The sequence below is a fragment of the Jaculus jaculus genome, chromosome 1, assembly GCF_020740685.1.
Source record: "Jaculus jaculus isolate mJacJac1 chromosome 1, mJacJac1.mat.Y.cur, whole genome shotgun sequence".
In the NCBI taxonomy this organism is placed as follows: domain Eukaryota; kingdom Metazoa; phylum Chordata; class Mammalia; order Rodentia; family Dipodidae; genus Jaculus; species Jaculus jaculus.
In genome coordinates this window covers 270,145,058-270,160,388 of record NC_059102.1, presented here as the reverse complement: position 1 = coordinate 270,160,388, position 15,331 = coordinate 270,145,058, and the positions used below count along the sequence as shown (strand labels likewise).

The window sequence follows — 15,331 nt, the reverse complement described above, 5'->3', positions numbered from 1 at the left end:
CATGTCCTTCACCCTCTGTCTTAGCACTTGCAGAAGCTGTCTTTGAGGTTCTTGTCTTCTTTTACCTTCTTTCTTTTTTTATTTTGAAGGCAAGCCCAATAGACTGGCCTTTTTATTCCAGCGAGTGAAAGAGAGAGAGAATTCATGTGCCAGGGCCTAAGGCACTGCAATCCAATTCCAGATGCATTCACCCCCTTGTGTGCATGTGCGACTTTGCGCACCTGCATCACTGTGCGGCTGGCCTACACGGGGCCTGGAGAGTTGAACGTGAGTCCTTAGGCTTCAGAGGCAAGCACCTTAACCACTAAGCCATCTCTCCAGCCTGAGATTCTTGTTTTAAAGTCCCAGAATCAGTGGGAAGGCCAACAGGTATGTAAGGTCATGAGATCTCAGCTGAAAAGGGAAAGAAATCCTGCTACAGGTTGGCATAAGGGAGCTTCTGCTGCTTGGCCATGGTCTAGCCTGGTGGGGCTAACAGGCTGAGCAATGAGGTCTCCAGATGAAAAGGCCAGGTGGCCCTATGGATGTATTTCCAACCCAGTAGAGATTTGCTATGTATATCCCTGTGCTGCGGTTTCCTCAAGTCTGAAGGCCCACCTGTCATGCAGAATTTGAGTATGCAAAGAGATGCCTTATGAGCGGCCCCTGGCACTTTCCTGACTTGACAAGTAAGCTACTTTCCCTCACTTTAGATGAGAAGCCTGTGCTCAGGTTCTGGCACTGGGCACAAGATCTTGAAACTCAGAACCTTGACTATGATTCATGGCAGTATACAAGCCTTCCTCTCTTTCTGTCTTTCACCTGGGGACACCATCCCACACCTCTTCTTCTGTCTTCTGCCTGGGAACACCACCCCATACCTCTTATTCTGCTTCCGTCTGGGGTCACTACCTCATTCCTCTTCTGTCTTCCCTCTGGGAAAACCACCCCGCACCTCATCTTCTGTCTTCCACCTGGGGACACCGCTTACACCTCTGCCTGTCCTGCCACCATTTTCAACCTTGTGCCCAGCTCCTCCAGCATCATAGAGGGCCTGTGTTCCTGGACTATAGGGAAGGGTAAACAGCCCAGACCTACAGGAGGAACATCAGGGCATTGTGGAAACTCAAAAGGAGTAAGCAGGAGTGACCTGGGAATCAGGGGAGGAGGACACTCTCCAGAGACTGAGAAAGAGGCATCACTCTGGTGACTGTGACTATTTTAAATTGGAATGGAAGCCAGCAACCCCAGTGTTCCCAGATGCCAGATAGCCTTTACAAAAGCAAGAGGAGCATGGGTGTTTGCAGAGCACAACAAACAGCACAGGAGGGCAGAACACAAGCCACAGCAGGTTTGGGAAGTGCCACCCCAGCCAACCCTAGCAGACCTCAACGAAGATGCCTTGCCATTACCGCCACAGCCCTGGCTGGAACATAGGCTTCAGGTTAGGGTCTCAGTGTTACTCTCATGGCCAAAACTTTGCCTGCCATGGGGCACTCAGTCCAGCGCAGGACTGCCCAGCAATACAGATGGTGCTAGCCTACCCAGTGGGGGATGCTGGGAAGCAACAGTGGAATATTGCAGCCAGGCTTTCTGATTTTAAAGAAAATCTAGAAATTCCCACCATGGTATGAGGTCTGTTTTTAAAACCCTGAGTGAGGTTAGCACACTTATTTGCGGGCTTCAGGAGGTGGCTGTGGTTGAACACCTCCAGGGACAGCAATAGGGGTGACAAAGCCAGAGCAGACTACTGACACAGACAGACACAATAGGGTGCTGTTTGGGGCTTCAGATCCGCAAGTTGGCACATGACCCTGGGACCACAGTGGCTGCCATCAGCACCACCAACCAGACCCCTCCATCCATCCCTGGACAACTCAGCGGAAGCGGCTGGAGCCAGTAAGCCTCTGTTTCAATGCCCTCAATGGCTGGGTGGGAAGCACTCACTTCCTTACTGGCCTCAAGGGGATACACACCCTAGGCCAAGCTCTGCTTGAGCCGGGTACTCACTTGTACGGGGCTGGGACTTCAGGGAGGTAAAGACCATAGCTGACTTAAAGGGGAGCAGCAGCCACATCACGATGGGGGAGGGTCTTACCTCAGAGAGCAGTTTCGAGACAATTTCCAGTGGGGCCTGGTTGATGGAGTCGTCCTGCAGGGGGGATGTGAGGGCCATATCCACCAGCGTCCGGATCTCTTTCAAGACAACCTCCCAGCGACTTGGGTTACTCAGGACTTTCTTGTATTTGTAAATCTTTTTCTGTGTGGAAGAGACAAAGAGACATGAGGATGTCAATGACCAAGTAGAAGACTCAAGACTACTGAAGAGTGGCCTCAGCCTCAGTGAAAGGCCCTGGGAAGCTGTCTACCTGCACTGGGCCTCCCCAAAAGGAAAGGGACAAGTGAAGAAAGGAATGGCTCCATCCAAGGTCAAGAGTTCCCTCTGTAGACAGCCAGGCTCCTCATGCAGGACGAGCGATTTACCACCCTGTTCCCAATAACTTAAAACAGAGGATTGAGACCGTGTCTTCTGCCAAACTCAGTCCTCAAGTATCCAAGTACTGTGAGAGTGGGAACGTTCCAGCCCACAGCGGGCTTGCATCAAGCCGAGGTGCTGATTCTGCAGATCATATGTGGTCCCTTGGCAAGTGGCACTCGCTAAGGAATGTAATGACCAGAATGAGGGCCAGAAACTCAGTCCAGATAGAGTGAGGCTAAGCCCAGGACAGCCCCAGCAATCCGTGGGCTCTCAGGTACATCGTGCAAGGAAGACAAGAACTCGCTCACCTCGTTCGGCGCCGACCACAGAGACAGGGCAGGGGCTGCTGCAACCTCCTGGATTTGAGGCAGCATTAGTTCCACCTCCCTGACATCATGGGAACAGAGGCCGTGGAGGGCGGAGGTCCAAGCCAGGAGCTGCCTCCAGTCTCCATCTCTGTGGCTGCCAGCCTGCACTGCCTGCTTGCTGGGCTCACAACAGGATGAACTCCTTCATTAAGTGCTCTGCTCCTCAGGGAAAACCTAATCTTAGTGTCACAGTACCAGCAGCCAGCTGGGGTGGCATGTCACAAGTCTGAATGAATAAAGGTGGGGGGAAGGAAGAGGAGGGTTGCCCACTGCTTGCCAAGGCTAAAATGGAAGCTCCAAGGCCACCAAGTCCCCCTGAACCCTGAGTTTCTAAGTCAAGAATTATGAAGTGAGCTTAGGACCCAGTGGCAAAAGGAAGTATTGAGAAATATATTCCAAATAAAACTGATCAATAATGGGATCAGAAGGTGAATCAGGAATCTACTAAACTTGGTTTTTCCTATAATTATTTCACCTGCCAGGCCCTACATGCCTTGTTTGTAAAGCACACTAACATACCTCCCAGTCTGTCTCAGTGTATAACCCACATAAATCCTGGGTCCATGTGGTCTCTTTAGACGACATTATGCAGGAAAGTACAGTCCAGACAAGTCAGCCAACACAAACAAAAAAGGACCTTACAACACCATGGCACACAAATGCTGTCTCATTTTCCATCTTCACATACCTCATGTTTTCCTGCGGCTCCGGCTTGCTGATCACCTCTGTCACCACTTGAAGCACACTCATGTATTTGTACTCATGGAGTGTTGTGCTGCTTTGAGACAGCACCTCATGTAGCCCAGGCTTCCCTCCAACTCTACGTGGCCAGGGATGTCTTAACTCCTCATAACCCCACCTCTACGGCCACAGGTCTGCGATCGCAGGTGTGCGCCACGCTTCCAGGCAGTTTTGGGTCTCCTCATCACCCCAGCTGTCTCCCATAGCCCCTCCGCCCAGGTCTCTACTACTCCGATACCTGTCTACTTGCCACTTTCCTCTCACACCTCCCCTCTTCTGCATTAAGGGGTGAAGAGACCAGCTCTGCTTGGAGGCCAGCTGGAGGGAGACATGGGCACCGGAGGAGCAGTCAGCATTTTGCACAGAGTGGGGAGATGAGGCAGAAACACCCATAGACTCCCACAGCCTGAGGACGGAAGCGATGCAAGGCAAATTCTGCTGCGGATGAGCATTTTACGACCAGCAACTGAGTCTGGTGGTGATGGCAATGACTTTGAGTGTGTGCCTAACTCTATTACTTTAATGACAACGTGTGCTTGGTCCACTGGGGATTCTCTGGAAACTTCACTAATGCTTTCCTAGTTGTTGTCAACTGAGGCAGTTCTGCCCTAAGCTGTGAGCAGGAAGTGCTGCCTTAGCTTCACAGCTGTGTCCAGGCAAGACACGAAGCTTCCAGATCTAACACTTCCCGGTCCAATTCCCAACTATCCCAGAAGACAGATACTGCCCTAGGCCCTGGTGTCTTGGGTTTCACTCACTACTACAGAACTGTGTAATTTTCAAATGACCACAAAAAAAGTTACCATACAATGAGTACACCATGCCCCCAAGCCACAACAATTCCTTGGCCACATCATCCCACAGTGGACTTGGCGTGGGCATGGCGGGTGCTCCCCACACCCGCTCTGCTGACTAGCTTCAAGTTATTGCTTTCGAAAGAATGACCTCATTCTTTTTTGTAAAGATGATGCATGCTCATTAAAAAAAATAAGCCATACTGAAAGGCACAAAGAGAAATTTTTAAGAGCGTCAAAATCCCACAACCCAGAAATAGCCATTATTAATATTTGGTAAGCATCTTTCTAGCCAACCCTCATATAAACTCTACAAAATACAGCTGGGTGTGGTGGCACATGCCTGTAATCCCAGCACTCACTGGGGAGTCAGAGGAAAGAGGCCAGCCTGAGCTGCACTCAGAGGGGGTACAAGGCCAGCCTGGACTTCAGAAAGAAACCGAGTCTCAAAACAACAAAAACTGCAGCCAGCTTGTGTATATGTGGGTGTGCTGGGCTCGGGGGCATTGGACAGCTCCAGTGCACCACTCAGACCCCAGAGACATAGGCATAGTGGGAGGCATAGTCCTTGTCATAAGTGACCCACTGTCAGTGCTCATAGGCAGGACCTCCTTAGAGTGGGAAGGATGATGCTTACTATGGATATGGGCCACCTGCTTCAGGGGCAGTTATTAAAAGAAATGCCAGAGGCTGTATCAAGGACTAACATTTAGCAAGGCATTATGTGAGCAGGCACAGTGTTGGACTCTAAAGAGCACTGTTTACTTAGTTCTCACAATCTGAGATCCTACCCTAGGCGAGGCCACCATGGAAGCAGACCCTCAGATAAGACACTGAGTACAATAGCTTATAATGTACAAAGCAGTAACAGGAAACATTGGTGGGAACAGTTGGAAAGGAGATGGGGAAGGGAGAACAGCAAATTCAGTGAGATACTGTCTATCATAATGATGTGGGCAGCTGGTAATGTCATCTACTTGGGCAGCAGAAGATTGATCCTGTTGGGAGGTCTTGGACACAGGGCAGATGTGCCTGTTTGTCAACCACCCCAGATACAGGAGCAAGGGGCACCCCATACATTATTCTCCAATGCTTCTGTCTGCCTTGTGTCTAGGCCAAAAATGGTTCCAGGGCCACAAACCCACCCACCACCTATGGTGTCCATAGTGAGCAGCTTGAAGTCACGGGTGACACTGGGGCTGGGGAGTGACTGCCACTTATGCTATAGAAATGTTTGTATCCTTGATTGGTGACTGTCAGAGCCAGAAGAGCAAGGGGCTTGCCCAAAGTCAAGCAACCAGAAAGAGCTAATGCAGGAGTCAAAACTGGTTCCAGCTGTCTGGAAAGGCCCAGGTCTTCCCATTATATTCCTCAGGGCCAGTGAAGCAGAGAAGAGGCAGGAAACAATGAAGAAGGCATCAAAGACACTTGGTGGCAGCCAGGAACAAACCCACAGGGCTCTGAGAGTCAGATGTCAGGTGACTAGAGGGTAAAGGAGCCAGGGTAGGGCTTGGTGGGAGCAGCAGGTAGAAGGTGGGCCACGATGTCACAGCGGCAGGCTACTGTTCCAAAAGAGGCTCACCCCTGCCACAGGGAAGCTTGTCTGGCGTTACAGGTCCAGGCCACACCCCAGGTGACATCTTAGCATGTTTCACCCCAGGAACTCTGGTGAGCTCACCAGGCAATGAATCATGGTGGGGCTGGCTGGGCCTGGGAATGGGATGGACCTCTAGAATTTCAGGTCCCTGGAGCTTATAGCTGGGCAACACAGCCCTCCCACTGAGTCCACTGTGCCAGGAGGTGTGGTTTCCCCAGTGTGGACTCCATTGGCCCTGGAGTAGATGCTGACTTTAAAAAGGGCCGGCAAAGTGTGGCATGTGTAGAAACCCAGCCCCTGACTATTGGTATATGATGACACCAAAAATGGTTTAAAACTTGAAATTAAAAACAAAATATGCAACAGAAATTGAATGTGGCCCACAGAGACCCAAATATTGGCTGTCTGGCAAAACCCAACCTGGGAATAAGCACATGGAAGGAAGCTAGACAGGGCGACGAAAGCCTGGGACACCCGCAAGCACCCGGGAGCGGAAGAAGGACAGCTCAAGGCAATCCTTGGCTGCATGAGACCCTATCCCAAAATAAAAAGAAATAAATGACACATGCTATCATTAGCCACCAGGATAATACAAGAAAAAATGCTCCAGAGATACCTTAGTTACTGGGGTGGCTATGATCTGAGACAGTACTAAATATTGGCAAGGATGTAGAAACCCCACCTCTGTGCAAGATTGGTGGGAAGTCAAGCTGTGCAGCTGCCTGGGACAATAGTTTAGTGGCCCTTCCCTCTCCCCCTCCTTCCTTTCTGTGGTGCTGGGGATTGAACCCGGGGCTTTGTACATGCTAGGCAAGTGTTCTACCACTTAGCTATACCCCGTCTCGAATCTGTAAAATGCTAAGCATATACTTACTATATAGCTCAGCACCTATGTTCTTAGATATTTGCCCAAGTAACATGTACAAAATCATATACGAAATAATTTGATGCCCATCAACCAAGGAATGAATGGCCAAACAAGATGTGGCATACCCACATAATGGAATAGCATAGGAAAACCAAAAGGAGTGAATACATTCTATTATAGCTGAGTTTCCCTCACAGCCACTCTCAAAGACACATACTATATGATTCTTTTTATATGAAAGGTCCAGAAAAGGCAAATTTATAGACAGAAAGTGGACTAGCCATTGTCTGGGGACCAAGGAATGGCAATAGGGCTTGGACCACAAATAAGCCTGGGGCTTGTTTTGTAGCGGTGGAAATAGTATAAAAGTAGATTGAGATGACAGTTGAACAGTGCTAAATTTACTGAAGTCATTACACTGCATACTTACAATGGGTAAGTTTTATGGGATGCAAATTATACCTCAAATAAAATGTGTGTGTGTGTGTGTGTGTGTGTGTGTGTGTAATGCCAGTCAAGGGAGGTAGAGGTGATCAGGCAAACCAAAGGAAGGTTTTAGCTCAAACCTAAGCTCTACTTCAACCACCTACTCATTCACCTATTAGTTACCCATCCATGTGTCCTTTATCCATTTGTAATCCACTTATCCATCCATTCACCCACATATTCATCCACTTATTCACATATCCATCTCTCACCCATCAATTCCTCTGTGCATCCACTACTCACACACCCATCCATCTACAAAATATCCATCTTCACACATCCATTCAAACATTCATCTGCCCATCTACCGACCTATCCATCACTCATCTAATTATCCAATAAGGATTATGTGGAACCATCTATTATGGTGTGCCAAACACTGTGCTACAGATGAAGCAGACAGGCCCTGGAACTTACAGCCTATGATTTGTACTGTAGCTTCCTCATCTGCAAAGCAGGAAAAGAACAAACACGGCCAAAGGCTAGCTGTGACTACCCGTGAGACAATACACATGAAGCACTCATTCTTGTTCCTGGCCAGAGCAATTCTAGGTATTATCACCTACCAAGTCCCAGGAGTGAGTGGTCCAGAGCAGACAAGACTCAAGAGGGCTCTCAGCATCAGTGACTAAAGCCCCACCAGTTAACAATAAACAAAGCCAGCAGCAGGCGCAGCCTCCTGCTTCCTGCCTGGCAGAGCCAGTCTCACTCACTCCATGGCTGTCTTCATCCTCTCCGCTTATCAGGGACGTTACCTGGGCAACACCCGCCATCTCTCGGAAAATTGCTCCTGCAGCAGAGGCAGGCATCTGGGTTCTCAGGCCTGGGCAAGTGGAACCTGCTGGCTCTTCTACAGGAGGCAAACTGTTGACAGGAATGTGCCCTCTCTAGGAGAGGCGTGGCTAAGAATGTACTGGAAGCACGCCTTGCAAGGATGGGGGCCTCTACTCTCTGCTTACTGCAGCTGCTGAGGCTAGCCGGCACACAAGCACGCATGCTCCCATCACCTGTCACGGGCGCTCCAAGCAACTGCGGAGGGGAGGAGGTCCCCACGGAGAAGAGCTAGCCAGGGAGGATGCGGACTGTCTTTGACCTTTACAGATCCTAGAGTGCAGGTTGCCTGACCTGTTGGAAAGCCCCAGGCGGCTGCTAACACTAAACTTAATTAAAATGAAACACAGTGGAAATTCAGTGCCTTGGTCACTGTCACCTGCAGTTGCTAGAAGCAGATGAAGAGCTTTTCTTTTTTTAAAGTCATAGAAAGCTCCACGGGGCAGTGCCATCCCCAGGTCTCTGAATCTACCACTACCGCCATGCCTGAGGAGGTCTGGCATGGGATACAGCCCCCACCCTCTTCCTCTCACAAGGGACATGCTTCTCTAAGCCTCCATCTATACAACCCCCAGCCTCAGGCTTTCCTACTAGACATGGTTTGAATGTTCTGTGTCCCTCACACACTCATGTTTTAGAGACTTGCTCCCCCAGCTGGTCTGGGTGTCTGTGAAATCTTTTGGACATGGGGTCTAGCTGGAGGACACAGGCTATAGGTGTGGGTCAGAAGATTGCAGGCAGGCTCTGTTTGGGCTGAAAGCTCTGCTTCCTGGTTGGCTCCATGTAACAAGCTCCTGTCACATGCTCCCTCCTCTACAATGGAGCTGCCTGCCAAGATAGACCATATATCCTCAACTGTGAGCCAGAATAAGGGCCTCCCACTTTAAGCTGTTTCTGTCAGGTATTTTGTCACAGAATCCCCCCCCCCCAAAAAAAAGGAAGGAAGGAAGGAGCTGGAGATAAGGCTTAGCAGTTAAGGTGCTTGCCTGCAAAGCCAAAGGACCCAGGTTCAATTTCCCAGTGTAAACATAAAGCCAGATACACAAGGTGGCACATGCAGCTGGAGTTCATTTGCAGTGGCTAGAGTTCCTGGCACTCTCTGTTGGAAGGAGGAAGTAAGGAACTACACATGTTACTTCCCCCCCACAGTGTGCCTTGCACAACTGCAAACACAGTGAGAAAGGCAGGTTGCCTAATGCTTACTCCCCAACAGGTGACTCTAGACTCACTCCGGCTGCAGGTGTTGATGTGGGCAGACAATCAGCCATCTCTGCCACTCCAGTGGTTCTTGGATGTGATCAACACTTGGGGACAGCTTTGTCCTTCTCATGTTCACCAGTGTACTTTCTCTTACCTCCCTTTAGCATGAAGAGTGTCATTTTGTCTTCAGATATGACTGAGGCCTTGTGGCTGTCCCATATGTCACCATCTAAACTGTCTATTTGACTGTCAGATCTTTGTCATCAAACTAAAAACCTGCCAGCCCCTTGGTGGACTCTGCACAGAGACCTCTAGGTCGCAGCACAGCTCTGTCATCCTCCCTGAGGTCTGCTGTTCCACACAATGCACATCCACATGATAGAATTACTCTCTAGCTCTGGCTGCAGGGTCCTGAGGCAGGAGCAAGTGGCCTGACATAATTCATGCTTCCAAGGGAACACACACATCCCAGCACCTGAGAGTGCAGGAGTTCACAAGTTCTGGGTTATAACCAAGCAGAAGATACCAACATATCTAAAATTTGATATTCTAGCATCTCATTTTTTAAAGAAATATTATAAATGCATCTTGGCTGTTTGTTTTTGTTACTGACCAGGCCTTTTGACCTATAAACTTTTGAGATTAGGTTGCATACTTTTTGGTTTTTCTCTCTAGGATTTTTCCCTTGCCTCAGGCTTGGAAAGATTCCTGTCTCTCTTTGACCAATTCCCCTCCCCCAAAAGAGTAATAGCAGTTTTGTCAAGGACAGCCTGTGACTCTAGTTGCCCACACCTAGCCCTGTTGTTACTGTCACATACACACATGCACAAGCCACACCCATTATCAAGATAAAGTCTCACACCACAAAATTAAGCCCCAAGCATCCTGAAGCACACAGTTCAGTGGCATGAAGTAGCCATCACCCCCAAGGAAACGCCATCCACTGAACAGTCATTTCCTAGTCTCTTCCCCCAACAACTATGGGGCTCTTTTCTATGTCTAAATACTCTGTGGATATGGAATGTCTGGTTTCTTCCACTTAGCAACAACATCACTGCTGCCCTGTTTGTCTGCTGAAGAGCACTTGGCTGTTTCCACCTCTAGCTTTGGGGAACAGCACTGCTAGCACATGTTTGCCAGCACAGATGACCTTGACCGTGACCCCACCCCAGAACAACTAAAGTAAAATGTCAGTCTAAGTCTGCCACAGGGCAGTTCAGAGCCTAATGTCGGGACATTCGGGAACTCTAACAGTCCACATGGTCATTGCACAGTTACTGTCTGGTCTAGCCCTCTGGTAGAGAAAGTCCATCAATGACGACCCTTTGGGTATGGGGGTGGAGAGGGGAGGAGAGTGCCCATCCCTGCTGTACTTCGTATGTGGCTGGAGGGCCAGCCATGGCATACAGTACTCTAGCATTGCTACTAATTACAGCAATAATAACTACCCCTTGGCCAGGAGCAGTGACAGTATCTAATGTGTTCTGACAAGTGACTGCCAGAGCACAACAGCCTTGTATTTTGGAGGCCTGTGCAATACACAGGCCCCATGCTAAATGCTTCACATGTTATCATCAGTAATCCTGAGAGCACTTACAGAGGCAAGTAGTGTCAGAAGCCCCGCCTTTCATATGAGCAGACTAAGGCTGAGAGGTCGTCACACAGCCAGACAGAGCCAGAGAAAAACCGGAGCAGCAGAGACTGGTGGTTAATTCTGCAGTGTGTTCCTTTCACCCTGATCATGTGTGTGGTTCACGTCGACATGACAGTGGCAGCAGGGTCTCAGGCCTCAACTCCCTGGGCAACAGGCCACAGGATTTCCCTTGCAAAGCCAGTGGGCCTGACCTTATGTCACTGAAGGGGTGAGATGGGGAGGGGGTAATCTAGTGTCTCTGTGCCTCAATCTCTCTTGCCCCTTCTGTCAGTAGGAGAGCCCAGCTAAGCTACGCACAAGCTGAGCCTCCTCAATGGTCCAGGGTACTCATTACTAGGCTGTGCTTGGCATCCAGCTGATGTCTACTAAAAAACCAGCTCTTGGGAAGATGGGCAATTTGTCTCAAAGAGGGATACATCCTGGGGACCCAAGTGATCACCAGAGGTGGCCTCTGTGCAGCTATTACTGCTGCCAAGGAAACAGCAGGACCTGGGTGAGTGTCCTATTCCACCAGTCTTGGACATCTGCTGGTTGCCTGGGTAACCATGAATGTAACTGGTGAACAGATGACCTAGACTTGGGTGTCAGGCTCCCACATTCCACATGCACTCTGGGCTCTGCTATGTTTCAGGCACAATCCAATCATCACATAGATGCTGTTCAGATGTTGTCTCTGCTAAGCCCTGTGCTCCTTGGGGCAAGGACAAGACCTCTGCTGTCTCTGCAATGCCATTGTGCTGTGACTGGAGCCGCATGAGGTATAAGGACAGTGCTCCCAGTATTTGTACAAGGCAGAGAGGAGAATCATAATATGAAATGCCAGCACCACAGGCCCCATACTGCATCCTCTAAGCCATTGTCAAGTACAGGGTTCCCTGGGGGTTAGGACAGAACACAGACTCTGCCTTGCAGAGCTGGGAGGGGACCAGCAGTGTGCACTACGATATGGAGCTTCCTGGGAACTCTCGATACCACTGGGTGGTGTAAGTAGAATCTAAATCTAATGCCCGTGCCTGCCCTCTGACTGTGAGGTGGACATACTCACTCTGCCCTGTGACACAGAGCTGCTGGTGGTGAGGAGAGCCTCTCACTTGCCTAGGGGCCACCCAGTTGATAGTAAGGATTGAACTTTGTGTCTCCCCAAACATGTCTCAAAAAGCTATTAGTGTCTGATGGACACTGGTCCATAATGCTAGGCTGACGGGGTCAGCTTAGAAATGGAATCTGTTGATAGGATTTTTTTTTAAATATTTTATTGGGCTGGTCAGATGGCTTAGTGGTTGAGGTGCTTGCCTGTGAAGTCAAAGGACCCAGGTTTGATTCCCCAGGACCCACGTAAGCCAGTTGCACAGGGCTAGTACATGAGTCTGGGGCTCATTTGTGCCAGCCGGTGCCCATTCTATCTGCCTCTTTCTCTCTCTCTATGCTTCTGGGCCACGCAAGTACTAATGTCCAGCCCTGTGCCTGATGTAAATATTTTATTTACATACTTATTTGCAAGCAGAGAGAGAGAGAAGAGAGACAGACAGAGAGAATGGGCATGCCAGGGCCTCCAGTTGCAGCAAACAAACTCCAGATGCATGTGCCAATTTGTGCATCTTGCTTACGTGGGTCCTGGGAATCAAACCCAGGTCATTAGACTGCAGGCCTTAACTTCTGAGCAATTTCTCTAGCCCTGTTTGTAGGATTTTTCAAGCTTCAACATAGTACTAATGTGTAGCCAGGACTGAACACCTGGTAGGGTTGTTCCGGGCAGATATTAGCACCAGCTAGCATGCGGTTGAAAAAGCCCCAAGTTGTTGGCTGGCTTGACAGTGGCCACTGGTGTGAGGAGAAAATGCTGAACAGAATCTTCCCCCATGGCTCCTCTATGCCTAAGTCAGCTCTGGCTGACATTCTTCCCCAAGTTCTCTGGGAAGTTCTTCCTGCAACCTCTGGGTCCCCAGGTGGCTCCTTCTGACATCACAGATGATGCAGGTGTCCAGGCGTGCAGGTGGTCAGGCCCAGCCTTCCAGAGGCAGAATGGGACTGGGGCTTATGAAATCACACAAGGGCTAGGGACAGTCCATCAAGGGAGCGCAGAGGGACAGCCCATCAGGCTGGCCCCAGGGAGAGTGGGGGACCTGGAAAATCCAAATGGAGAACAAGCTGAGGGCTGAACCTGTCATCCTGCGCCTTGGGAAATAAGTGGGTTCGATACATCAGCGCGACACAGTGGCTGAGGGCAGGGCACGAGGGACAGCAGGCACAGGGAGGCAGGCCCCCCACCCAGTCCTTATCTGCTGCTCCCCAGCTGCTAGGGCTTTCCATGGCTGCCAGAACCAGTTACTATAAACTGGATGTCTTAAAACAGCAGCATTTTGCTCTTTCATAGTTCTGGGATAAGAATTCCAAAACCAGGGTGTGAGCAGGGCCTCACCCCTCTGAGACTCCTGGGGCAATCTTTGCCTCATCTAGTGTCTGGGGGTTGTCAATTCTTGGCCCTCCTTGGCTTCTAGATGCCCCTTGCCTACATCCACATAAGGACTTTGGCGTGGGCATGTATGTGTGTCCATGTGGCCTTTTTATAAGAACATCAGTCACGAATTCAGGGCCCATCCTAGTCCAGCATGACCTCATTTCAATTTGATCCCATCTGCAGGGACCCTGTTTCCAGATAAGGTCATAGTCAGATGTCAGGGGTTAGGACGGGGACAATCCTTTGGGGGAGACAAAGTTCAGCCTTTACTATCAGCTGGGTGATTCTAAGCAAGGGAGAGCACCCTCCCCCTCCCCCCACCAGCTCTGTGTCATAAGGCAGAATAAGTATGCCTGCCTTACAGACAGACAGACATCAGACATGGGGCTGGACATTAGTACTTACGTGGCCCAGAAGCATAGAGACTTCTCAAGAAGCTCCACATTGCAGTGCAGGGCCTGTGGTGCTGGGACCTTGGGTTATGTTTACGAGTACACCTGCATGCCTGTGTTTACGACAGGCAAGGAGGGAGCCACCACGTCCACCAGCCAAAAGGTGAGCTCGGCTACATACATGCAAATGGAGTGCTACTCAGCCTTAAAAAAGGAATGAGGGGGGCTGGAGAGATGGCTTAGCGGTTAAGCGCTTGCCTGTGAAGTCTAAGGACCCCAGTTGGAGGCTCGATTCCCCAGGACCCACGTTAGCCAGATGCACAAGGGGGCACATGCGTCTGGAGTTTGTTTGCGGTGGCTGGAGGCTCTGGTGCACCCATTCTCTCTCAGCTATCTCTCTCTGTCACTCTCAAATAAATGAATAAAAATAAACAAAAAAAAAAAAAAAAAAGGAAGGAAGGACGGGGGAAAAAACAGATGTGGTGGTGCATGCCTTTAGTCCCAGCACTTGGAAGGCAGAGGTAGGAGGACTGCCATTGAGTTCAAGGCCACCCTGAGACTACATAGTGAATTCCAGATTAGCCTGGGCTAGAGGGAGACACTGCCAGGAGGGGAGGGGGCGGGGGAAGGAAATGCTGACATGTGCTATGGCACATATGAACCTGGAGGCCATCTACCAAGTGACATGAGTCAGTCACAAATGGCCCAATTCTGTGCGACTCCACTCACGTAAGTACCTTGAGGTCTCAACTCTGTAGAGGTAGAATGTAGAGTGGTGGTTGTGGGGGCTGGGAGGAAATGGAGAATTATCTTCCACTGAGGACAGGGCCTCCATTTGGGAAGACAAGCAAGTTCTACATGATGTATGGTGGTGTTAGTCACCCACCCAACAGTGTAAATGTACTTAAGGAACTGTACACCTAAAAGTAGTTGAAACGGTGAGCCATGTTCTGTGTGCCTGAAAAGTGGCAGAAGGTACATTCAGAATCCCCAGAGGCCAGAAGGTCTAATCCCTGTTTTACAGGCAAGGAGACCCCAAGTAGAGGAAAAGGTGAGGAACTCAGGGTCGCTGAAGGGACGGAGCTGCAGGCACAGGACTGCTCTACCATCTGCTCTTCTAGGAAGCTGACACCAGGAGAGGCCACCTCGGGAAAGGGCTGCTATCTGCAGCAGGGAGGCCAGGCTCAGCAGGGGCCTGGCCAAGCACCCTGCTCATGACTAGTAGAAGGGGCATGCTCTCTTCCCTGAATCCAAATGTTGAGCGCAGTCCACCCCGCTTCTCCCTTATGTCCCTCTTTCCCCTAAAATTCCTTCTCAGCAGCTGACTCAGCATGAAACCTGACAAGTAGATTTGGCCTGCAGGAGTTTGCCAGCAGCTTAGGGACACTCCCCTAAGATGGTCTCAGGCTTCCTTATCCCCTTTTGATTCGGCCTCCAGCAGCCTCTCACCAACAGTGGTGTGTGTGGGTGTGTGTGCGCGTGTG

General features: G+C 50.1%; 1 protein-coding gene across 2 annotated transcripts in view; it reads right to left on the bottom strand.

The window, feature by feature from the left end:
* The window catches only part of LOC101595443 (c-Maf inducing protein), a 231,415-nt gene that overhangs the window by 49,496 nt on the left and 166,588 nt on the right, over window positions 1–15,331 (bottom strand). Inside the window, exons 1-2 of one of the 2 annotated variants that reach the window (XM_045130070.1) lie at window positions 8,068–8,206; window positions 2,078–2,239 (exon numbers count right to left, since the gene is read on the bottom strand). In XM_045130070.1, coding sequence (XP_044986005.1) covers window positions 2,078–2,239; window positions 8,068–8,121 — 216 coding nt within the window. In that variant the 5' untranslated portion in view covers window positions 8,122–8,206. Of the gene's footprint in view, window positions 1–2,077; window positions 2,240–8,067; window positions 8,207–15,331 lie in introns of those variants that run through there. The other variant, XM_004659587.3, reaches the window with a different exon arrangement.